Genomic DNA, 25682 nt, shown 5'->3' on the forward strand with positions numbered 1-25682 from the left:
AAGCAGAAAAGAAAAAAGAAAAATGAAGTAATGGCTTCCAGTCTTCTTTACAGAAGTTATACATTTCTCTAAAGTTCAGATCTAAGTTTCTCCCTTTCCATAATCTCCCCTTTTTAGTCGCCAAACTCATAAATCATGTCCATTTTTTTTCTTTCTGTTTTTCAGCAAAAAGTCTTTAAGGGGGTTAACAGTTTTCATTCATCGCCATGAAAGAGGATTTGCTTAAAAAAAATATTTCCATAGGGAAAGACAATTTCAATTAAATCCTCACAGATGGGATGCAAAATGGTTCCATCTTTGTTTGTTTATTTATTTAGTCACTCATGTACAGGATAACAGTGATTAGTGATTAGTTGTGATTTCCAGATTTTTTTCCATTCTGCTCATTGAATCATTGATTAAGCTTAAGTACTAGCCCTAAAGCAGAATTTGCAGTGACTTTAGACTGCAAGTATAAACTGGAGTGCACCATAGTTGGAATATGTCTTCAACTCTAAATTTGACAACAGGATGCTTCTTATTTACAGTATAATACTGTACAGTACTGTATTAGCATAAACTTTTCAAAAGATATTTATGGACTTATTTATATCCTCTTGTGGAACTTTGAATTCTTCCAGAAGAAACAAAAAATCATTGCCATAAGTGTTTAGCCTTATAGCTAACAATTGCTTCCTAATGGAAGTCAAGTCTTCAAACTTTTGTTCAAGATATTTCATTTAATCAGCTGTATGAACATCAAGACAATTTCAATTAAATCCTCACAGATGGGATGCAAAATGGTTCCATGTTTGTTTGTTTATTTATTTAGTCACTCATGTAGAGGATAACAGGAATAAGAATAAACATGAATAAGAACACGGGAAATAGGTACAAATAAATGGGGGCAGAAGGACAGGGACGTTATGCACGCTGGTGCGCTTCTGAGGTCTCTTAAATGATGTTTCTAAATATTCTGTATATTTGTTTAGCTATGAGGTCTCTTAAGTCAGTGTTTCTCAACCTTGGCAACTTGAAGATGTCCGGACTTCAACTCCCAGAATTCCCCAGCCAGCGAATTCTGGGAGTTGAAGTCCGGACATCTTCAAGTTGCCAAGGTTGAGAAACACTGTCTTAAGTGATGTCTAAATATTCTGTATACTTGTTTAGCTATGAGGTCAGAGTAGTATGTGACTATTCTGTACTGACCTGTAATAATCTCTCCTCTACAGCCTGCAATTTCCCAACCTGGCCGAAAAACTTCCTCAGTACAGATTTGGAATTGGACCCGCCCCGCACAAAACCATTCCACGGCAGGCATGTTTGAATGTGCCTCCTTCGATTTAAAGGATTCGATTGCCAGCCATTCAGCGGACGCCACATCCTTCCTTAAGCTCCGCCCAGTGCCAAAGCCACCGTGTTGGAATGTACCATTCGTGCTGACCAAGGGGAAATGAGCACCAGAGCCGGCGTTCCCATTCTTTAAACTACGTTCCACTCCCACAGGTTGAAAGGAGCGAATCGGTCTGCCTTGTCCAATTATTAATCCTGCTGTTTAAGAGCAAGAGTTACGTCGGGCTAAATAGTACATTCCACAGCTCCGGGCGGAAGTGGGGTCTTCCCTTGGTGTGCAGGCGAGGGGGAAAATGGCGGCCCCGGGTAAGGAGTGTGGTGAGGTGGTGACGGCGTGGAAAGGGATTGTTGCTTTTGCAGTCCTGCTTAGGGAGGACGAGTAGAGGAGCCCTTTCTGAAGTCTGGGGTGTGAGTTCCCCTTCAGGGAATCTGGGAAAGGGCCTTGGCACGATCAGAATGAATCTTACCTATCATGTCAAGGCTGATTAAAAAAAGCTTCACCTGCTGAATACCTACCTGTCAAGCAGTTGAGGAACACAAAGGAGCCTTTTTTGGAGCGAAATACCTCAGTTGTTATTTAAAGCAAGTGGCGATTGTATGCGTTCGTTAAACTTACTCTAAATAGAACTGAGCCTGTTCGCTACTGTAACATTAACTGAACAGGGTTGATACCGTAAAGGTTTTTTTTTCCCTACAGCATTAATCCTGTACATTTTTATTTTATGTTCCTTGATGCTTTCTGTCAGGTAATTGTGCTTAGGTAATTATGTTCTTTAATATCCTTGTCAGTATGCAGATGTAAATGTAATCTGGTTCAGAAAACACATTCTTGAATATAAAATTGCATTAGAAGATTGTAATAATTTCGGCTTTTTGATCAGTAAGCCTGGTTCGATACCTACCTGGGTTCTGCCACTTTCTTTTGCACAAGATCGATCTCTGTACCATTTAAAATGGGCAAGAAAATTGGGATTAAGTAGCTTGAAAAGTTGTTTGCATTCATTCATTTCTATTTTGTAATGGGGATGAATGAAATTGAAAGGTGATTGATTCTGATGGTCATTTTAAATTAATGGGACTATTTGTATTTGAGACAGAATAGTATTGTCTATCTTCAAGTCCTGTGGCAAACTTTTTTGTATGTCAGTGTCACTTCGGAATGGCTAATTACAAGTCTTGCATTTTCCAAGCTTCTTTGTACTATAGGTGGCAGGAAATTAATTGCAACTGAGATAAAGCAATTTCCCATCTGTCCCCTTTCAACCAATTATGGTATTTGCATTTTTATTTGGGCTAATAAAAACACTCTTTTGTCATTCCACGATATCTAGAAGAACACAGATATTTTTTTAAACAAATCAACTTTAATATTTGCAAATATATTCCTTGTTTTATTGGAAAGGTAGCCTGTTTTAATAAAACTTGTTAACAGTATGTTGTGCATGAGCATCAAATTGATTTCTTTAATTATATGTTTTTGACTCTATAATACTTTTTCTCCTTGGGCTAAGGATATCTGAATAGTGTAATGATCCAACTGGATAAAGAAAATTATTCAACAACTAATATATGCACTCAACAATGATATTCACAGGCGTTTATCTTTTCTTGTTTTTTTTCAGGGTATCTTACATTTTTCATTTTAGTCTTAATATCTGTGGACAAGATAGCAGCCTTGACTCCTAGTCATTACCTCACACTGCATGATGTTCAGAGGTTACAAAACTCTTTGGATCGTCCATTTACTGATTTAGAAGGAAGTTATTATACCATCGTAGGATTGAATCAATTAGGTGGGAAAGTAGCTGATGAAAAGGTGAGGATATATCTTTGGGACATTCAAAATATTGATGAATTCATGATGAATGAACTGATTATCTGCACATAAATTACTGCAAGCATAAATTTTGCCATCTGCTCTGGGCAAGCAATATTTCTTTCAGGTATACAAATATGTACTTAAGGGGTCGCCAACCTGTGGGCCATGGGCATGCACTGGCTCACCCACACGAGTGTCACTGTGAGCGTCATGGGTGCTCGCAGCCGCGCTTGCGACCCTATTCACACAAGCAGTGTGTGTTTGCGTGCATGTGGACACACATACACCTGCCCATGCCACAAAACCATCTCTTCTTTCCCCTGAAGCTGAAAATTGCTCTCTGACAATGTTGTAGAGCAAAAGACAAACCGAGAAACAATCAATTCTCATAATGATTCAGTAGCGTTCTTATACAGTTTTTATTTCTTAAAACCTTAGAATTCTTACCTGGAAATGTTTATGCTTTAGCCTTATTTTGTTATTTTTATATAAATCTCAATAAGTTACTGAATTTTATTGCAAGTATTTTTAATAAACAAACATGGAACAGCATTAATAAGCTTTACATTGATGTCTCTACTTCTGGGAGGGGAACATGGGAGAGACATCAAAAGTAAGAAAAGCAATAAAACCTAAACAAAAATGTATTCTTTTGTATCAGGCAATTGCTTATTTTGAATTCCTCTTGAAATAATTGGCTTATGTATACCTGAACCCTTTCTATTAACATTTTAGGAAATAGAGAAGAAATTATGTATATTATATAATAGATAAAGAAGATATATAAGTAAAGAAATAAAGAACTATCACATTTTAACATGATAATGTAATTTATTATTCACCCATAAAATATATTTGTTTCACTTTTATTCTTCTCTAGCTTCTTTGAGTTGAATTGCCCATATTTTTATTCATCAGTCTCATTCACAGTCACCTTACATTACAGCTTGGAGATCTTTCTATAAGTGTGGAGTACAGAAACTTAAGACTGTAACTTTGTTCATATGATAAGCATCTTCTTAATTTTATAAGGCAAAAGCAAGAAAAACTAGAAGTAGCCAATATGTATATATAAAAGAACTGTGTTGTAATTAACAATATGTTTGATTAGGGAGATCAAGGTTCAAAGCCCAGCTCAGTCATAATACTCAACAGATGAAATTGAATGACAGGATTGTTGAACACCGTGACAATAAAAGGTGAAATGCGGTGGTGTACTTGCTGGTTTTGGAACGAACATAACCTATTATATACTATTTTGTATCATCCTGATTTAGGTTAATTAGGAATTAGCTATGTATTATTTATTTTTAAAATGGAATGAATCTGCCTTATGTTGAGTCAGAATGGTGTTCAGTTTATGAGTATTGTCTATATTGGTAATGTTCCTTCATGGTTTCATACAAGGTTTTTCTGGAAATAATAGAAATAGAAATTGATATTCTTCATGCAGAATATATTCTTCTCTCCAAGACTAATGCCTATTCCTGCTGCTCATATCTTCTACAAAATATTTTAATCCAGCTATATGTGTTCTATTATTATTATCGCAACAACAGAATGGTATCACAGCGGCCAGTTGTTTCGCCGGATTTGGCATTGATTACTAGTCGGGCCCCACCCAGGGGCCTAGGACGTCGTAATGTATTTTCGTAATATGCATGCAGATCCAAGCAGTGCGGCTTTTTGCATTTGACTGATGGTGATTTTGTCAATTTTTAATTGTTTTAAATGTAATTCCAGTGCTTTTGGAATAGCACCCAGTGTGCCGATTATCACTGCTGCTTTGTGCCATAATCGTTGGATTTCGATTTTTAAGTCCTGGTATTTCGCGATTTTTTTCATATTCCTTCTCGTCAACCCTGCTATTACCTGGTATTGCGATGTCTGATTGTAACCTTATTTTTCTCAACCAGTGTGATGTCTGGTGTATTTTGCGCCAGTATTTTGTCTGTTTGTATGCGGAAATCCCACAAGATCTTGACCATCTTATTTTCGGTGACTTTTTCGGGCTGATGTTCCCACCAGTTTGTTGCTGTTTTAATATTATAATTTTTGCACAAATTCCAATGGATCAATTGTGCCGCAATTTATAATCAGTCTGCGTGATTTTTTTAAAGTAGCTGAGTATGTGATCAACAGTTTCATCAGCTTCTTTGCAAAGTCTGCATTTGGCATCATCAGAGGATTCTTTGATTTTGGCCTTAATGGCATTTGTGCAGATAGCTTGTTCTTGCACAGCCAGGATTAGTTACTCTGTTTCTTTCTTTAATGTACCTGCTGTTAACCATAACCAAGTTTTCTCACTGTCCACTTTATCTTTTATTTTTTCCAGAAATTGGCCATGCAGTGCTTTGTTCTGCCAACTCTCCATTCTTGATTTTATCACATCTTTCCTGTATTCTTGTTTCGTCTGTTGGGCCTTCAGTAGATTTTTGTTCTTTACTTTGATTAATAGATGTTCTTGACTTTCTTTTAAATAACCAGCCAGTGCATGTTTTTCTTCTTCAACTATTTGCTTCACTTGTAATAATCCTCTGCCACCTGATTTTCGGGGCAGGCATAGTCTATCAGTATCATCACGTGGATGTAAACTGTAGTGCATTGTCATTAGTTTCCTGGTTTTTCGGTCCAAAATGTCCAAATCAGCTTGTGTCCAGTTAACTATACCAGCTGTGTATCTTATAATTTGTATTGCCCAGGTATTTATGGCCTTGATTATATTTCCACCATTCAATTTAGATTTCAAAATTTTCCTAACTCTGTTGGTATACTCTCTCCTGACAATAGTTTTTATTTCTCCATGCTTGATGTTATCCAACTGCAGAATGCCTAAGTATTTGTAGGCTTCATTTTCATTTAATTAGTTGGCCATTGGGTGGTTCAATTCCCTCACATGTAGTGATTTTGCCCCTTTTTATGGATACAGTGGGGCATTTTTCCATGCCAAACTGCATTGAAATATCGGTGCTGAATACTCGGACTGTGTTTGTCAGTGATTGGGTTTCTATTTCTGACTTTCCATAGAGTTTCAAATCATCCATATATAATAAATGTGAAATTTTTTCAGCTTCTTTGGCTGTTTGATAGCCTAATTTCATATTTTTTTAAGGTTACTGATAGTGGGATCATTGCGATGATGAAGAGAAGAGGTGAAAGTGAATCACCCTGGAAAATTCCTTGCTTGATATTAAACATTCCGTAGTTCTCATTCTCTACTGCCAACTCAGTTCTCCATTGTTTCATCGCCTTTTCAGTAAAGGATATAATATTTTTGCTAATGCCAATTGTTTCTAAGCATTTTATGATCCAACTATGTCGAATGCCTTTTTGTAATCAATCCAGACCATATTCAAGTTCGTTTTTCTGTTCTTACAATTTTCTAATATCATTTTATCAATTAGGAGCTGATCTTTTGTACCCCTGCTCCTTCTTTTCTTGCTTTTTTGCTCTACTGGCAAGATGTTATTTGTTTCCAAATAATCCATAATGTTATCTGCAATAATGCCTGTGAGTAATTTAAAGGTTGTTGGCAAGCATGTTATTGGTCTGTAGTTTTCAGGTGTTGTTCCTTTAGTTGCATCTTTCTGAATCAAGTATGTTTTTCCAGTTGTCAACTATTCATCAATTTGGCCATTTTGTAAAATTTCATTCAGTTGTCTGGCCAATATTGCATGTAAAATTGTTGTTGTTATTTCAGACAGATAATTTATGTATGAGTTTGAACATTTATAATTCTTTCTGGATTTAGCAATAGAGTTCCTCCAATAGATGGTGCTAACACTTCATTTGCTGCCTATTTTTTTATTATCTAACTAGGACAATTTGCACTCTTATCAGTTATTTTAATTAAACCCATAAAAGAATCTCAGCCTTCTTAACTGTCTGGCTTGGATGTTACACAGGGTCAGTATTATTTAGTATTTGGATGAGAGACCTCCAGGGAAAACCAGATTACAGACTACATGAGAAACTTTCAAAAAGTTTGTAATAGTGAATTACTTCTAAGTGACTGCCCAGGGAGCAATATGGACAATATATCAGTAAAGTCACTAGGAATTGAAAGAGGTTTTTTTTAACTTGATAAATATCTATCTCTGATTTAGTGTAATTGCCTTGTGGCTACCACTTATAAGAACTAGAAAAATGCCTTCCTTCCTTACATCCAGTATTATTTTTTGTTACCTTCCTAAATCAGGTACTCCATGTTTTACTAAGAATTTATCTGTTATGTACTGAAAATATTTTATAGATGCCTGTGCTTGTTTCCATAGATAAAACGCCTCATGTCTTTGAGAATGAAGGAGCAAAGCAGGCTGTAATATAAGCAAGAAAGGGAATAGAAAAGGAACTTGTCTTTTCATTTTTTTGTTATTGTAGTGGAAGGAAATAAATGAATTATGAACTATCTTATACCATATCTCATTGTGTATATCTAGCCTGGTATTAGCTTTTTTTACAAAACAAAATTGGTAAGATTTTCCCTGGTAAATAACTCGAACATTACATTTAGCATGTGCTAATTGCCTTAATTATTTAATTCCAACTTTTTTTTTCTTAATAGGCTGCTTGCAATTTTATAAAAACTAAATTGGACCCTGATAGTATTGATTCCCTCTTCTATGCTGCACAGGGAAGTCAGGCACTAGCTGGATGTGAGGTAAGTTCATTTTTTACAGGAAAAATATGTTCTTTTGTACAAATGTTTCATCTGTTTGTCTTATGATTAATTTTACAACATCTTTTTCCAAGTCATCTGTTTGTAGACTAAAATAAGCAGTTATTAAATAGCATTATAGCAGAAGGCAGATTATTTAACCTGTTTTAAGCAATCTGACAGTGCAAATTAAACCATTAGGGCTTCAAAATAAAATTAGGTATATTTTTGTTCTATGTGGGATAGAGTTTCTATTTATGTAATTAATATTCTTATAATTGACTATTTCTGAGTAGCTGAAAGTGACTTATATGGGATGCTGGATTATTTTCAACTAAGCTATTTATAAGCAGAAATGTATGATATGCATTCAATTTATGGGAGGGCAGTTTACTGGTTTCTTATTTTTGCAGAACCAGAGCTGTCTCTAAGTGGTTAGTTGTGATTTCCAGATTTTCTTCCATTCTGTTCATTGAAACATTGATTAAGCTAAAGTACTAGCCTTAAAGCAGAATTTGCAGTGACATTAGACTGCAAGTATAAACTGGAGTGCACCATAGTTGGAATATGTCTTTTGTTCAAGATATTTCGTTTAATCAGCTGTATGAACATCAGTCTCAATTCTCTCTGTACATCCAAAATAGTACTGTTCATTTATAGAGGTCAGTATCATTAGGTTTTGAAGAACCTAAAGTTTAGGATGTAAACAGTAGTATAAATAGAATCCCTGGGTTCAATCCCTTGTCCTCCAGCTAAAGACATCACATAATAATAAATGGGAAAGACCTCTGCCTGAAATTCAGGAGTTGTACATCAGAATGGATAGTACAGTAGTCTGATTTATATATATATTGTCATTGTACAAAATAAATACAATGAAATTTGGCATGTCAGAGTTTTGTTTCTTAATTTGGGGGAGTTTGAAGACCTGACTTCCATTAGGAAGCAATTGTTAGCTGTAAGGCTAAACACTTATGGCAATGATTTATGTATACTGCATTTAGTGTATTATTCCTAGATTGCAATTTCAAATGAAACCAGGGAATTGCTACTTGAAGCTATCAGTGAAGATTCTTCGATTACCCAGATTTATCATGCTGTGGGAGCCCTGAATGGTTTTGGGCTTCCTCTCGCTTCCCAAGAAGCCCTAACTGCACTCACTTCTCGTCTTAGCAAAGAAGAAAACATCTTGGCGTAAGTGTTTATCTTGAGGATCACTCAGAGAAACATTTGGAACACCAAAGCTAGGCTGCTGTGTTGTTATTTACTTCTGCATTATAGGTTTTTTTTCTCTTCAGATGAACTGAGTTATTTAATAAGGTATAGTTTACTGACACTTATGTAACTTATGTCACATGGTTTAACGAGCCATAAGCATGGAACAGAATTGGGAATATAATTGGATTACTGTACATTGAAGCTTTGGGGATTGATGAACTTCTGACTTAGCTATTCATAGAAATGTTAATTATCACACCTGGATGTTAGAATTCGGAAACTGCTACAGTTTCTAATCTAGGAAAATAAAATTGACTTTAATCAAATCATACAACTTTTTAGTAACATTTTATGCAAACCTTTTTACCAAATGAATCCCAATTTGTTAGTGCTGTTTTAATGGATATTCATGTTTCATACTTCTGAGATCAATCCACTTGTAATTGGTAGGATCATATATTATGGTTTCTGTTGTTTCAGAACAATTCAGGCTTTGCAGACTGCATCCTATTTGTCACAGCAGGCAGATTTAAGAAGTATTGTGGAAGAAATAGAGGTTTGTTTTAGATTTATTTGTTATACTATGCCCTTCTGCTTTATTCTCATCTAACTAACCATATAAAATATATTAAAACAATTTTTAAAGCAATATACAGGTAGTCCTTGACTTACAATAATTTATTTAGTGACTGTTCAAAGTTACTGCAGCACTGAAAAAAGTGACTTACGACCATTTTTCCCACAAACATTGCAGCATCTTCCTGGTCATGTAATGACAGTTGCAATGTCCCAGGGTCATGTGATCCCTTTTGCAATCATCTAATGAACAAAGTCAATGGGGAAGCCAGGTTCACTTAATAACTGTGTTGCAAACTTGACAACTGCAGAAATTCACTCAACAACTGTGGCACAAAAGGTTGTAAAATGGGGCAAAACTCGTTTAACAAATGTCTCACTTACAGGACTACCTTTAACTATATTTTAAATATCAACAATATTCTTAGAGCAGTAAAAGAATAAATGGCACTCAAGTCTCAAATACTCAGTTTTTTCATGAATCCATGCCACCAGATCAAAAGGTTGACAATTTTTTCTTTCAAGAACTATATTTCAAAGAGGTGGGGATACCTACCAGTTAGTGTCAGAGGGATGCAAAAAGAGGTCTAACTTTCATTTTCTCTGTCTTTTCATTATCCATTTTTTAATTATTTTTGCCCTCTCACTCTCACAAAGTCCATCCATTATAGAGTTAGGGTGCTTAAGATTGTTGCTGTCCTGTCCTATTCTCAGTTCCCACTGCATTTTTTTTTGCTGTGTTTGCATTTAATATTCAGGTTCTTTTCTGCACTGAGTTCTATTCATTCTTTAGAATCAGAATAACCTTTTCTCCAGTTGATGTTCCCTAGATATGAAAATAATATCCAAATATTAATAAGGTGAAAAGAAAAAAGGCAGCAAAACTCCTGGGTATGGGAGGACATGCTGTATATTATTAGATGGATGAAATAAGTGTAAAATTATTTGCTGTGATCTTTTTGTAGGATCTTGTTGCACGCTTGGATGATTTAGGAGGAGTGTATCTACAATTTGAAGAAGGGCTTGAAGCAACTGCATTATTTGTAGCCGCCACTTACAGACTCTCAGATCATGTTGGCAGTGAGCCAGCAATAAAAGAAGTAGGTAACTTGGAACATGCTGTGGTAATGATTTAGAATAAAGAACTATAAATTCAAAGCTGAATTTGGACTATTGCAAGATGTAAATGGGTTCACAAACTAATAATAATTTCTATTGTAAGATAATATTTTGAGTGCTTGGCAACTGGCTCACATTTCCACATCCCATGCTCCTGTGTTCTTAATTTTGAGCATTTGGGGGAAACAGCTATGGCATTTGCTTAAGCACTGCTGCAAAAAAGGTCATAAAATCAGGTATAGTCACATCACTTAATGACTGCCAAGACTTATGACCATTATTCCGGGATCAATTATGGTTGTAAATTGAAGAGCTGTTGTAAGACAAATATACATGATCTCCATACTGAATTTACATTCTCAACCAAAAAAGGAGGGTTTAAAAAAATGAGTACTCCTCCTCTAAATTCTGTAGGTAACAAATAGGCACACCACTATAAGATGTTAAGATGGTAATATAGTACATAATAACCCTAGGCATTGGCCTCGCAGTGTATGGTACTGCCTGCCTCTTAAATCCATCATCTTGTTCTTGTTTCTTGTGTGGAAAGAAGAGAAAAATAACTCTGTTAAGCTCTGCTCTGGGTTGCACTTAATACAAATAGTTTATTTCTATGCTCTTACCTTAATTCTGAAGTTAAATAATTTCAACATCATATATGGGAAAACTGCTACAGTCTCGGAGTTATGGCAACTGGATTTCTTTTCTTTTTGGTTGAAAGCAGCAAAAAGTTTCAAACCAAAAAGAAAAAAAGTCCAATTGCCATGATTCAATTTCCAGACAACTGTATCTGGATGACTGAGAATCTTCGTCAATCTTCAGTCACTGTTTGGAGTCCTCCTGCATCTTTAAAACATAAAGCAATCAGATAAAAACTGTATGCAGGCAAAGGTTTCCCAAAAAAAGATATAAAATGTTAATTATCTAGGGTGCAGTGAAAAGTTACACAGTTTGTAAAATTGACATATAAAATTGACAGATACAAGTTTAAATTTTATGGGAAAGTCAATAATTACAGGAAAACTAGAAAGTGTTTATAATCTGTAGGAATACTGAGTTATTCTGGCTCGGATGTCAGGTGTGATTAGGCTACTCACAATGGCAGGAAGGAAACAGTGAATTTAACAAATTGAAAGAAAGAAATTTAATATATCTCAGGTAAAAGCATTAACTAATGGGCTGCATCAGATGACCTTATAATGTGGAGAAAGATTCAAGTTATTTATGAAACTTTTTAAATGTCATCTTCAAAAAAAAGTCTTTTGTCTTGACAGTTAACGGCTAGTCACAAAATTATGTTTTGCTGAACTGAAAATATAATTAGTGCCTATTATTTCCAATTAGTATTGGGAATGTGTAATGGACTAGAAAGATCTCAAGTCTATTTCCTCTTTTTAAGAATTGTTGCAAAAACAATACTTTCTAAATCACATCTTTAAACATTAGTCAGGTGAATCTAAAGTGATGTGTTATAGACTGCTTGTCATAAAGTGTTTTTAAAAATACCAAAGTCCCAAATTGGCCCAATTAAAAGTAATTATTTGGTGTGAGTTGTGCATTGTGTTGTCAGGAACTCTGGATTTTTTTAATATATAGAAATTGTGTTAATAAATTCTATTTCATAGGAGAAATTAAAACTGCTTGAGGTTATTGTAATTTATTAGTGATTTATTGTAATTGTTATTGTAATCTGCCTATTTATATGGGCATGTTTTTATATGATTCCACAGAAAGAATTAAGTTTGACAAATTTTCAAACCAGCGACAATGCTTTTAATGGGATGGGATGTTTTGATTAGGTACCTAAAATAGAGGTAAAAATAATCTCTCCAGCTTTTCTTTATAACAAGAATAACAAAATCTCTTTGTTTGAAGAATATGGACAAATGGGATTAAAAATTAGTAACACCCTCTTCTCAAAAGGTTCCCAAAGCTTTTCTTTTCCTTACAGTCTTTTTTAAAATGTCTCAGAAATCATGATTACTATGCCCTATGCAAACATTGCTCCTCCAGCTGCTTTGAGACACGCCAAATCATTGGTCCTCTGAGTGCAGCACTTTCTCTTTCTGAGTACAGAAACTTAGCTACTCATTTAGATTTACATGATAATCTCTGTCTTTTTGAGTAGAACCTGTATCTCTGAGAGAAGTAATAAGTACCATTAATCTATAAAAACAGGACAAACTACTGAATATTTATCCTATTGAGCGTTTAAAATATATGTTAAGGTAATTGTCCCAGTACTATTTGAAGTCCATTATAAATCCATTTTAAAGTTGCTGTTGACTGCAATCTATTGTCAAATTTTCTGGTTAACCATATATGTAAAAATTTTGACAGTGATTTTATTAACATACGCGACAACCTCCACAAAAAAAATTTTGTTGGTGTATTCCTAGCCTCATACTGGATCACCAGTATATGCTTGTTTTCTGTTTATGAATTAGCTGTCTATCAAGGTAATGGGAAGACTAAGCAATAATAAATATTTCATGTAATGAAGATTTAATGATACGTTTAGAAATTTGACTAAATGATTTGCTGTATATAATATAGCTTTTTAATTTTTCCTCTTTTTCCATAGTTCCTTTCTTTTTGTCTCTTAAAACAATAAAATGCTGAAACCAATTTTTGCTTATTATTTTTTATTTTAAGGATCAGCTCATCCTCCTGATGAATGCAGTTTTCAGCAAGAAAAACTTTGAGATTCTTTCAGAAGCATTCAGTGTAGCTTGTGCTGCAGCCTCCCTTTCCCAGAATCGTTACCATCTGCCAGTCATTGCTGTGACTGAGGGACCTGCTGCAGTTTCTCACCATCAGCCAATACTCACGGTCAGTGGCTGCACCAAGAGTGTCTTAATGCCTGAAGTAGAAAGTGAAAATATTTGCATTGGGAAGATAATACAAAAACTGGTTGTTAAAGCAGCGGTGACTGACATTTTCTGGAACCAATCTATCCTCTAATAATGAGCCGGGAACCAAAAATTAATGTCAGAATATTTTATAGAATGCATATTATAAAATGCCAAGTCATGTCTGGGGAATTGCATTAAAAAAAACCAATGAGAGACTTAAAAATATAGAATGTCTTTCCCATGCAACTATTATTTTTCCCCTTTGGAGTTAAACTGAGCAGAATCTTACAGTACAGCTTGAACTGAATTTAGGAAAGCTACCAAGAAGCAAATAAAATTGATTTGTGCTGTACCCTGCTAATAGATCACTGCTTGGTGATCAGTAAAAAAGATAGCATCGTGGTACGATTAATGATTTCAGGTATAAACTCAGAAGCCTCTTAATGGATAGTTCATTAATAGATGCCAATGACCCTTTAGAATTCCTCTTTAAATAGGTTAAGAATAGACAGCAATAGTTCTCTCACTCCTTTTAAGCTTGAATTCCCAGTGGCTCAGACAGAATGACCAATGCTAGAAGTTACACATCTACCATTGAAGAAATACAGTTTATATTTTAGGCTTGCTGCTCGAAAATAACTCCTGCATATTAATTTTAAGTGCTTTCCTAAATGAGGGGCGGGTAGAGGCTGATCAAACCACCTGGGTCAAGATGTCCCACAATGGGTTGCTATTACTGAGAAGTTCCAAAAGTGCTTTTTCAAGAGGCAACTGGACTTTTTGGTTTTTTCTTTGAAGATATTTGCTTCTCATCCAAGAAACTTCTTCAGCTCTGAAGCTTCTTGGATGAGAAGCAAAACATCTTCAAAGAAAAAAAAACAGAAAGTTCAATTGTCTCTTGAAAGAGCACCTTTAGGACAACCATGACCTGGATGACTGATCTCCAGAGATAGACTTTTACTGAGAAGGTCTGCTTTCTAGTCAAATCCTTAAATTCCTAAGGTGGTTTTAGGTGTCCCTTCTATTTTTGTAATGGTTTTTAGTTTTTATATTTTGAGTTATTCTAGACTCTTTTGGTTTGCCATGTCCATTCTTTAATATTGATTTAGATTGGTGCAGTTTATAAATCTTGTAAAATTTATATTTATTGCTCATTAAAAACACTATTGTCAATTTTAAAAGCTCCTCTCAACCCAAGTTTCTCCAAAGCAATTTGGATAAAAATACCAAACCAGTAAATTTAAGAAGGAATGCTATCTTCTGTGAATAAACCAAGGTTGGTACAGTCAGCTGCACCAGAAGTTATGTACAGTGTTAATAATGCATTGTTATACAACAGTGGACCATGGAGCAAAATAGAGCATTAAGAAAGCAGCTGTCAGCCTCATCATCCATTTTATAGGTTATTATCTTAGCTAGAGATCTATTGTTAAAGACTAGGAACATCACAGCTGTCTGGGCCTGTGCCCATTACAAAGTCATTACTATCAAATATTATACCAAGATCTGAGTTTCTTGGTAGCTGGTAATTTCTTAAAGATGTGATACAATTTGGTCTAGTGGTTAAGACACCAGTCTTTAAACCAGAAGACTGAATTCTAGTCCTACCTTATACCCAGCTGGGTGACTTTGGATGAGTCACACTCTGCCAGCCCAACTCGACTCACAGGGTTGTTGTAGGAAAAATAGGAGGAGGAGGAGGAGGAGGAGTGTTAAATAATGTTTGCCACCTTGAGTTAGTTATAAAAAATAATAAAGGTGGGGTAAAAAAGAAAAAAATATGTCTTGTGGAAGCTGGCTTTCTTTTCTCATTTCATCACAGAGATAACTTTGAAGTACACAAAATGTATGTTTGGAACGATAAGTGTGAGAGAATGAAGCTGGAAAATTGAATTATGTGTCTCACCTGTCTAAACTCTTACAGTCTTGAGGTACAACATATCCTCTTAGTTGATGGATACAAGGAAAACAGTATTTTTAAATATAGGCTATATTTAGGCTACACTATATGATTTAAATTTAAATAACAAGAATTAAAGCTATAACAAGGAATTAATTAGATGTAGTTTTTGGAAGATGGCCAGAAATAATATCTGAAGTAAAACAAACAGAAGATCGTCAGGACTTCTCCATAACTTTGTCTTTTCCTGGAATTTGTTATTTTGCTGATAGTCTTCATATATGAGGAGGAACAATAATTTTACAAATCTTTTACATTCTTTAGCTTAAAGTGACAAACGTGATGTCACAGCCACTAACTCAAGCAACTGTAACCTTGGATCACGTAAAGTCTGTTGCAACTAAAGCCACCGTCCTTCAGCAATCTACTTTTTCTCTGTCTGGGTAAGCAGAATATTGTTTTTCAAAACCTTTTGTTCTTCATTTTCAGCTTGGAAGATCCCCATTCTTCCCAAGAATGTGGAAAGCATGGAGAGATGAAAAATAGATATGCATCCAGTAATGTTCATGAATAGCTCACTCTTTTTGACATTTGGAATTCATAGTTTTTGTTTCCAAATAGTATCTTGTGACTTCATTCTGTTCCCTTGCTGTTGTGAGCCACTGTTATAAGCAAGTGCATCCTGCTTCTGGCATTTTTAATAATTGCTATGTATATGACAATCAATTTTCTGCAAATTTACAGCTATACTTTTATTAACAGAGACGTCTTTGAGCTGAATTTCATGAGTGTCAAGCCTGCTAGCGGCTATTATGATTTTACAATCACTATTAATGGAGATAGTCGGTTTATAGCAAACAAAGTTGAGGTAGGTATATATTCTAAGCCCTTTTTTATTCTGGGAAGGAACTTGTTCATTACAGCTATTTTGACTCTTGTTAGTTGAAAAATACTTATTTTTGTAACATATAATTTGTTGCAGAATCCAATCTGGTTGGTCACCAGGACCAGAGGTTTTGTCTTCCGAGCTTTTGTGATGGAGCTGATCTTCAGAGAACTTCTCTCTGGTCATTAGAAGCTAGAGAGAAGTTCCCTGAAGATGGGTTGGCTCCAGCACACGTCTGAAAGCTTGGAAGACAAAATCTCTGGTCCCAGTGACTGGATTCTGCAATATTATCCTGTGACACATATAGTCAACCCTTCATTCATTTCATTTGTTTTTCATGGGTTGTTGTGTTGTTTTTTTTAATTTACGTAGCTGTCCATGGAGTATGTCCTTTCCTTCTCCCTTCCCAAATAACTGTTACCATAATACTAGACTTTGTATCAGAATGTGTGATGGTCAGACTCTGAAGGGCCTGTGCATAAAAAATTTCCTGGGACAAAAAAATATGTTGCATCGAATGGATAGGGAGAACAATAAAATGAGAGTAACTGATGTGATTATATTATATTTTAATAAATATTTTAAATTATTGGCTTTTTTGTAGAGGCAAACATCCATTTGGGGAATGTGTAACTGTTATCCTGTTTCTTCTATTCAGCATCGATATGATTGCATCCCATATTTACTAGAATTTGTTTAATTAAAAATTAGTTTGACGAAACAACTAGCCACGTGCAAACTGCATGCTAGCTAGCCATCTGCAACATACATTGTAAGAAGGGAGTTGATATAGTTAAGAATCCAGATCTAGGCTTCATCTTTCTTGGCAGTCTGTGATGCTTTGGGGTTAAGAGCTTCCCTTCTGAAAACTACTCCCTATTGTCAGATAGGCAGAATTTCCCTGTCTTCCCTTGTACTAGGATCTCTGTAAAGTGAAGCAGAGCCCTGTGTTGAGCCCTAGAAGAATAAAGGAGAGGTCCAGCTGCCTATCTGCTTCAGAATGACAGAGCAGGGCTTGTAGCTACTCCTTCTTGAGTGTCTGCAAGTTTGACTTATTCATCTGGAACTCCTGCAGGCATGGCTCGTGTTGTTGGAAGGGGCTCAGTTGTAACCAGCTTAGCAAGTCATTCTATTCCCCTCCCCCTGCTTTAAAATAAATATATATAGACAGAATTAAAAAAAACCTTGGATGTTTATCTCCTGCTCATTATTAGGGGTTAATTTTGGGTGGAGAGACATTTTTTCTGACAAGGCTAACTGTTTTCCTGAGGAGCTCAGTGGATGAAGGTATGTGCAAAATGGAATGGATCACTATTTTTCTAAATTTTCAAGACAACCTTAAAGGGTTATTTTAATGCATTAAACATACTGTGAGACATGCAGTGTCAGGAAACTACCATTAATTTTGTGATGAAATTTCAACAGTGTAGTTAGATGTTTCAGCAACTGAAAACAGGGTGGTTTTAAGACGGGGGGACAAGTTGCCCAACTGAATTTGGGGCCAAAAAAAACTTTTATTCAGTAACACTGAAAACATAAAAAATATTTATTTAGAAGTAGCAAATATTATTCCGTAGTTTACTTCATTGATATTTTGACAGATCTAAAACAAAGCAATTTCCAGATTGCACATTGTGAATTTTTTTCCTCGCAGTCTAATCTTTTCATTCCTATTGAGTTTCTTTTTTAAAAAGTCATTCCCAAAGTGACAGGGGTGGCAGTTGGAAACAATTTGTATGTATGCTATTTTTGTTCAAGAGCTGTTTTACCATATTTGATATTCTCTTCACCTCCTCAATTGCTTATTTAATTGAAAAATTAGCATTTAAGACTTGTTGCTCACTCAGCATACATCAGCTAGAAGTCACTTGTTTGCACATGCCAAGCTCTGCCATACATATCAAAATCATTGTAGTAATTGGAGTAACAAGCTCTCTTAAAGCATCAGAGAGGGATTTATGGAGCTGCTTAAGCACTCTGGTTACATAAGTGAGTACTAGCGGCCATGCATTAACGGTGATGGCTTAGTAAGAATACAGCTTTAATAATAAGGCATTTTATTACTGGAGAAAGCTGACAGGTGGGCTGCTTATTAGAGGTTGTCATTAGATTACTTAGTGCTCTAGCAGTTTCAACAATTATGATCTAAACTTTAATAAGTTAAGTAAAAATAGCATATTCTCCCACATTCATTAATGTGTGTGTATGAATGTAATGTGCCAAACACAGTAGACAAATCTGAGCAAAACAAAAGATAAACCTTTACTTTTAATATTCTCAAATGTCATCTTCAAAGTGTTGTGTATGAAATTATTTTCATAATTGCCTCCCTCGTTTACTGCGGAAATTTTAATCAAAGTAAAATGAGCTGTTCATCAAATAAGAAACTGTATTCCGAGTGCTGTTCATATATTTTTATGCCTCTGGAAAGGAGAAGAAAATCTTGTTCCAAGTTCCCATTGATCCCTGGGGCTAAGTATTGTACTCAAATTAAGCTCACGAGTAAACTCTTGGTGTTCTGGTCTGATGTTGGAATACTCAAAAACAGTTTTTTTGAGCCTGGAATGTTTTGCGTACCTCAAATTGCTTTTTCTGATGGTTTCATTGTGCATTCTATTTTATTGTATTCTGTTGGGTATTGTGGCTGCTATCAGTTGGGACTTAATTTCGTGATATCCAGCTGAGCATATTCCAAACATGGTGCTGCTCATTCCCTCACCATTGATTTACAATACATAATGCCCAAGTGTTCAGATTTGTCTCATATGCCTTTCAGTTTGTGCTTTTTAAAAGTTCGTGAATCCAAGAAACAAATTAGATATCCAAATACTGTAAAATGAGATAGAATAGTAAAGTACAATTCTATTCTTCGTTGAACTTTAAGGACAGACATTCCTTTTGTTGTTTAAATGCATAATGTTGATTTATCTCAACCACTATAATTTAACCAAAGATATAAAAAACACATAATCCTTCAGAGTGCCTCATAGAGAACCATAGTAAGTATTCCCTGCGATTAGAAAATGGAGCTGTCAGCCACTAATTATTCATATTCTTGCTTCCTTAAATTTCCCTCATACTATCTTTTCAATCACCTCTGAATAAAGTTAAGCTATCTCTTTTCTGGAGACTCCATCATTAATAAAGTGTTATAAAGTGTCTTTTAGAAGAAAGTTGATTGATAATTGATTAATATATGGAAGTATATTAATGTGTGAATGTAATTATATCCAAAATAAAAAGTTGATTGTTGAACTCCTTTTTCGTACATTCTCAAAAAAAGAAAGAAAAGAAACGGGTGTGGAAGTAAGCCTAATTTCCAAAAATGAAGCACAAATAAAATATTACTCATCATCTATTTAAAATGTAACATATTTTGTGTGTGTAAATGTGTGTGTGTTTGAGAGAGAGAGAGAGAGAGAGAGAGAGAGAGAGAGAGATTTATTTTGTTTGTTTGTTTGTTTGCAGTTGAAAGTCAAAGTCTCAACTGAAGTTGGTATTACAAATGTGGATCTCTTTACTGTGGATAAAGACCAGAGCATTGCACCCAAAACTACCAGGTAAAATATTAGTACATAGAACTCAGTACTGAAAGCCAACACTCTAAATGTGGGCTTTGCCAATATGTTATCAAGGAAATAAATTATATAAATTTATCTGTATTTTGAGATTTAAAATGTTAGGTTTTATACTAGGATGTGCATGGTTGGATGTTTACACTCTTAGCAGCAACTAATCCTTTTAAAATTTCAAGTATCAGATTATTAATTCCTTAAGCATTCAGTCAGCCAGAGTAAACAGAACACTGAACAGAATGTGTTATTTTAATTTCTTTACTGAACCTCTTGTATCCCTGTCTACGTCTCTTTGAAAATGAAAGTTGTAAAGGGCGGTTACACTTCTTGAAATTCTAGAAAGTGTTATTGTTCTTTCGGCTTTTACTGGTTTTTTTTTTACAATTTCATTTTGTGATCAACCTACCTACCATCTTTCTCTTTTTTGTGAGTCAGTAATTGTGCAATTGGTAATTCTTACTTTGCATTGAATATCTTTTAAGACTTGTCTGATGCCTTTAATAATGCGTTGTAATCTGGCTAGAAAGAGCCATAAGTAGTTGCTACTGCAGGTTCGCTTGTGGGCGCACCTTGGGCACATGTGCAGTGCAATAAAAATTGCTCTGCACATGTGCAGAAGCCAAAAACAAGATGGTGATGCCTATGGTGCTGCACAGAGAATTGGTTTGGGGGCGTGGCAAGCCTAGGTCGCTGTGGTTCCAGCGACCCAGGCCGCCAAACTACTACCGGTTCAGCCAAACCGGTAGGAACCCACCACTGTCCAAAAGGCTCCCAAAGCAGATTATATTAGGGAATAAAGAGGAGCATAAACAATTCCCCTCCTTGCTGTCTGTAGCATTTTTCCCCCTTTCACATCTCCCAAATTATTTATGATCCCATTTTCTTATTGACCCATGTATTCTAGGGTTCAAGGATGACTGGAAATCTGATCATTTGGTGTATAAGCTTTAATTCCTAATCTTAAATATGTAATATAAGGTGGTAGACAATGTGCTCTGAGGTGACAACTTCTTCATGCTAAAAAGATCCTCAGTAATTATACATATAATAAAAGTTAATTCTAGGGCTAGACCCCAATAAATCATAGTTGAGATTCAGTAATGACTTTGATTTAGCAATAATTTTATTCAACAAATGGGATTGAATTTGAAGCATAACCAGCCTTCTTGTAATTTGTCTTTATGAGGGTAGAAAAACTACTTGTAAGTTTCCATAGTTTTCTCCTCCTTTATTCAAGGATGAACAGATTTTAGACTTGCAAATTAATTTGCCTAAAAGAATAGGGCCAATTAATTATAGCCAATAAAATTAATACATGCATACTAAAAATTAAAAAATTGAGTGTTTCTAAGTATTGGTTTACCAGAAATTTGGGGTCAGTGCTTGACCCAAATTGAATCCTTCTATACAAAAAGATCTTGAGTTTTCACAAGTACCCCTAGCAATCTAATTTGGGAATATGAAGCTTTCTAATTGTTTCTGTATTACATTATATAATATAATAAGGAATCAGAATCTCTTGTTGATTAACTGCAAATTACTAGATTTATGAATAGATCCCAATCCACTTTGTATCTAATTTCCTCTGCACAGATTCACTTTTTCTCTCTTAGCAGCAGTTCACTTCTGTTTTCAGGGTCACTTACCCAGCCAAAGCCAAAGGATCATTCACAGCTGACAGCCATCAAAATTTTGCCTTGTCCTTTCAATTGGTTGATGTGAACACTGGAGCAGAATTAATCCCTCACCAGGTTAGTTAATGCATGCCTACACTAATCCAGAGTGACATTTTAGCAAAAAGGCTTGTGAGAAGAGGTTCAGGTTGCTTTTTGTTTTTTGTTTATAAAAACTTAAAAACATTAAGCAAATGTGACAGTTGTGCATAACAGACTTGAAAGCAAGGAGCAAGTTATTGCCCTTGTGATTTGCTAGCTCTCTTGTCTAAATTAATGGACAAAATAACAGACAGACCTATGTATATACTTATGAAAGTACCTTATGTCAGATAAGTTGTTTATTCAGCTGATTGCTATTTAGTCTTCTGCACCAGAGTTCTTTAAAACATCAAAATTGAAATCTTATCAAAATCAGGCATGTTTCATTGAAAGAGCAAATGTTTGGCTTGTATCATCTCTGTTGTCTCAGATTGGAGCATGTTTGGTCGATTGGTTAAAGCGCCAGACTAGCAAATAGGAGAGTGTGAGTTCTAGTCCTATTTTAGACATGAAAGCCAGCTGGTGACTTTGGGCCAGTCACTCCCTTTCAGCCCAATCCACCACCAGGGGTCGGTATGGGGAAAAAAGGAGGAAAACAATATTTGGTATGTTTGCCACCTTAAGCTATTTATTAAAAAAAATAAAGGTGGGGTATAAATAAATAAAATATTGGGTAAGTTTGTCTGCTGCTGTCAAAATGACCAATCCTGCCAAGTTTAACAAAATCAGTACAGCATTCAAAGAAGCTGTATCAACCCATTTCCCCCCAGCTATGTTACCCATATTTCACGTGGAAGCAATGAAGACTGAATGTGCAAATCACATGCTTACTGAGGGTAAGCTGGTGTCTTTTCATAAAGCATATAAAAACATAGTTCAATTCTGGCTGAAATTTTTGCAATACGCTGTGAAGAGGAAGCCTCTAATAGTTTAACTTTATAGTTCTAGATATATTCCAGCTTAATTTCAGAAGCATGATGGGGGGAAAAAGAATATTATACCATTAAAAAAAAAAAAATCTACATGAGAGCAGCATGCCTAATTGTTTTTTTTTTTTTAATATTCTTTCTTGAAATAAACCCATGTTACTTTTTTTCAGTTTCTTGCCAGAATCTGGAAAATAATTCCTATCTTGAAAAGTATATTTTTATACGGTAGCATAGTGACAGTCTGAATGTGAATCATATATAAAGCAGAAAATGATATTTTCAAATTTTCTTGCTTTATCCTTCCATTATTTCTGTAACTCTTGGGCGTAATAATTTGTAAAAAGACTGGCCCTTGGAATTTTTTCCAAGCTCTTAAAACGAGCATATTCTCCTTCAATCCTGGTTAAATAACAATACTATTAAAGTTTTTGCTCTTTTATGGTATTGGATGCTAACGTAACTTTCATTGTCTTTTCAAATTAGACTTTTGTACGGCTTCACAATCAGAAAACTGGGCAGGAGGTAGTGTTTGTTGCAGAACCAGACAGCAAAAACATTTACAAATTTGAACTGGACACTTCTGAGAGAAAAACTGAGTTTGATTCAGCCTCTGGAATATACACTCTTTATTTGATCATTGGTGATGCCACTCTGGAAAATCCAATCCTATGGAACGTGGTATGTTGGTCCAATTGCAGAATGCTTTACCTGCTAGATTGATGTCAATTAGAGAGATTGAGGAGCTAGATATTGTGTAGGCTCAAGGAATTAACTTCGTCAAGATCTAAATAAAAGAAACAGAGAACATCCTGGATCAATTTTTGCCCATTTCTATTTACCCAGTGGCCAGCTTTTGAATCTTACTTATACCCTCAGTTTGGAGGGCAATGTCTATCTTTCATGATACAATTAGCAACCTCTAGTATTTACGGTGTGCTACTGCCAAGAGGTAGCAGTCAGTTCTTAATATTAGTAGGCTTTGGTCACATGATTCATCATGAACCTGTCAAATTTCCAAAATCCAATTAATAGCCAAAACTTGGCTATTAAGATCACTGACGGCAAATCCAAAACATATGTACCTTGTGGAAAAATATTTCCCTCTGCCTTTCCTGGATTTAATTTCAATGGATGATCTTGAATTCTGATACTCTGAGAAAGGGAGAAAAACTTCTATCAATATTTTCTATATAAGGCTATTCTGAAAATCAGTGATATTTGCCTTTCAGTTGTAAGGTAAAAGAGGATTACTATCTTGATAGTAAACCTTATTAAGACAAAATGTTCCTATTTTTGTATCATTTCTATTATTTAAATCCTTTCAGACGAGTTATACAGATACAAAACCTACTACCAGTACTATGTAGTAGTAATAGCCATGATAACCGATTACAATCACACACTTTCCAAAGCAGCCATATTTATACAAGTTTTGGGAAGGCCAAGAGGTTAGATCTGTCTTGCCTAGTAAAGCAAGCAGTTCCAGAGGAGGGGAGTGTCTTCTGATAACAAGGAACCTTTATCTGTGAATCTCTGCCCAACTGTAACGAGTAGGCAATTTCTATCAAGGAAATACAGTCTCATGAATATAGCTAGAACCCAAATCATATAAAGGTAGCAACTATCTAACTATCTGAGGCCTTAATTTTAAGGCTGCTTTAAGTGAATATTTTTAATTATTTATGGAAAGGTAAAACAATCAAATATAAATAACCTTCAAAAGGCATCTACCTTTTTAAATCTTTCCCAGGCTGATGTTGTCATCAAATTTCCAGAAGAAGATGCTCCATCTACAGTCCAGTCAAAAAGCCTTTTCACTCCTAAACCTGAGATACAGGTACACTCCACATTAGGGCACTCAGTTTCACTGCCTTCTACATTTGGAAGACCACTGCTTTTGATTTATGTGTTTAACTTAACTTTGTGATCAAGCTTGGGGTAGTTGTAGAGTAAGGGTACCAGTTTCTGTCTCTTCTGTCAATGAATGGTTTTGCTTCCTTTACTCTTTTTGTATTTGGCTTAGAACTCTAAATTTAATATTACCTGCCATTTAAAAAAACTGTATGTTTGCAGACCATAATTAATTCTTTGGTCAGTAGAATTTTTTGGCTAATTCTTAACTTGAGTGTGCATGTATTCATAGATAAAACCAAGAATAAGATACTGGGTTTTCTACTGTTACTTCAAGAATCACTTTTTAGCTAAAAAAGCTGAAAAATAATGCTTCTGCACTTAGAAGCATCTTACAATATACCTATCCTTTTCTGAACAGTTAAATTAATATTGGTCATGTATGGAAAAGAGCCTTACTTGAACAGGACAACAAAGGAAAAAACGGAAATTGGTGATTTCCTCACTAGAGATTTATAATGAATTCAAGAATCCAGCTTCTAGTTCTTGCATAGGCATGGAAATCAGATGGGTAACCTTGGGCCAGTCACTCTTTCCCAGCCCAAATCAATGCCTGACTTGCATGAGTCAGCTTATAAATAAAACACCTTGTTCTATCATTCACTGTGAGTTTTGCTATAACAACTAGGTGAGTACCATATAAAAACAAGCAGAGTTTGCAATCAGGCAATGCAGATACTAAGAAAACAACACTAACAACTGAGTAGAAGCTAGATTGTATGTATGTATGTATGTACGTACGTACGTACGTATGTACGTACATACAATTGGGTATCTTGACCCAGAATTTGCTTCTGGTAAGACACACTGCTCTTCTGATTTTTTTTTTCCTGGGATTCCTCCACTAGCATTTGTTCAGAGAACCTGAGAAGAGGCCTCCCACTGTTGTATCAAACACATTCACAGCAATGATACTCTCCCCACTGCTTTTGCTCTTTATACTGGTAAGTGTTCCATATACGCTTTCTAATTAGTACTGAATTTCTTGCTGTTACTCAGCGGCTGGGTTTTTCAGGCAATTGAGGACCAATATTAAATACAGTATAACATTGCTAATTTTTCATAAAATGGGTTTGTGAAAGATTTCCTAGGGTGAAAGTTTAAAATTTTCCTAATTGGTATCTAACCTTCCTCCAAATTCCTGCCTCGATTTGAGAGGCCCGTGAGAGGCCCGTTTTAAAAGACGGGCC

At 35.3% G+C, this 25682-nt stretch overlaps 1 protein-coding gene across 3 annotated transcripts in view; it reads left to right on the top strand.

The window, feature by feature from the left end:
• Positions 1-1491: 1491 nt before the first annotated feature.
• Positions 1492-25682, top strand: part of RPN2 (ribophorin II) — a 34049-nt gene continuing 9858 nt past the window's right edge. For all 3 annotated transcript variants that reach the window (XM_087720382.1, XM_087720383.1, XM_087720385.1), the window contains exons 1-14: positions 1492-1638; positions 2955-3148; positions 7716-7811; positions 8827-9002; positions 9507-9582; positions 10568-10702; positions 13377-13553; positions 15801-15919; positions 16239-16344; positions 19831-19922; positions 21574-21688; positions 23065-23259; positions 24332-24418; positions 25341-25436. In XM_087720382.1, the coding sequence (XP_087576508.1) occupies positions 1626-1638; positions 2955-3148; positions 7716-7811; positions 8827-9002; positions 9507-9582; positions 10568-10702; positions 13377-13553; positions 15801-15919; positions 16239-16344; positions 19831-19922; positions 21574-21688; positions 23065-23259; positions 24332-24418; positions 25341-25436 (1677 nt within the window). In that variant the 5' untranslated portion in view covers positions 1492-1625. The remainder of the gene's footprint in view (positions 1639-2954; positions 3149-7715; positions 7812-8826; positions 9003-9506; positions 9583-10567; positions 10703-13376; positions 13554-15800; positions 15920-16238; positions 16345-19830; positions 19923-21573; positions 21689-23064; positions 23260-24331; positions 24419-25340; positions 25437-25682) is intronic.

Source organism: Thamnophis sirtalis, unplaced genomic scaffold (genome assembly GCF_051295495.1).
Source record: "Thamnophis sirtalis isolate CommonGarterSnake01/CBP01778 unplaced genomic scaffold, rThaSir2_p1.2 scaffold_7, whole genome shotgun sequence".
Taxonomy (NCBI): domain Eukaryota; kingdom Metazoa; phylum Chordata; class Lepidosauria; order Squamata; family Natricidae; genus Thamnophis; species Thamnophis sirtalis.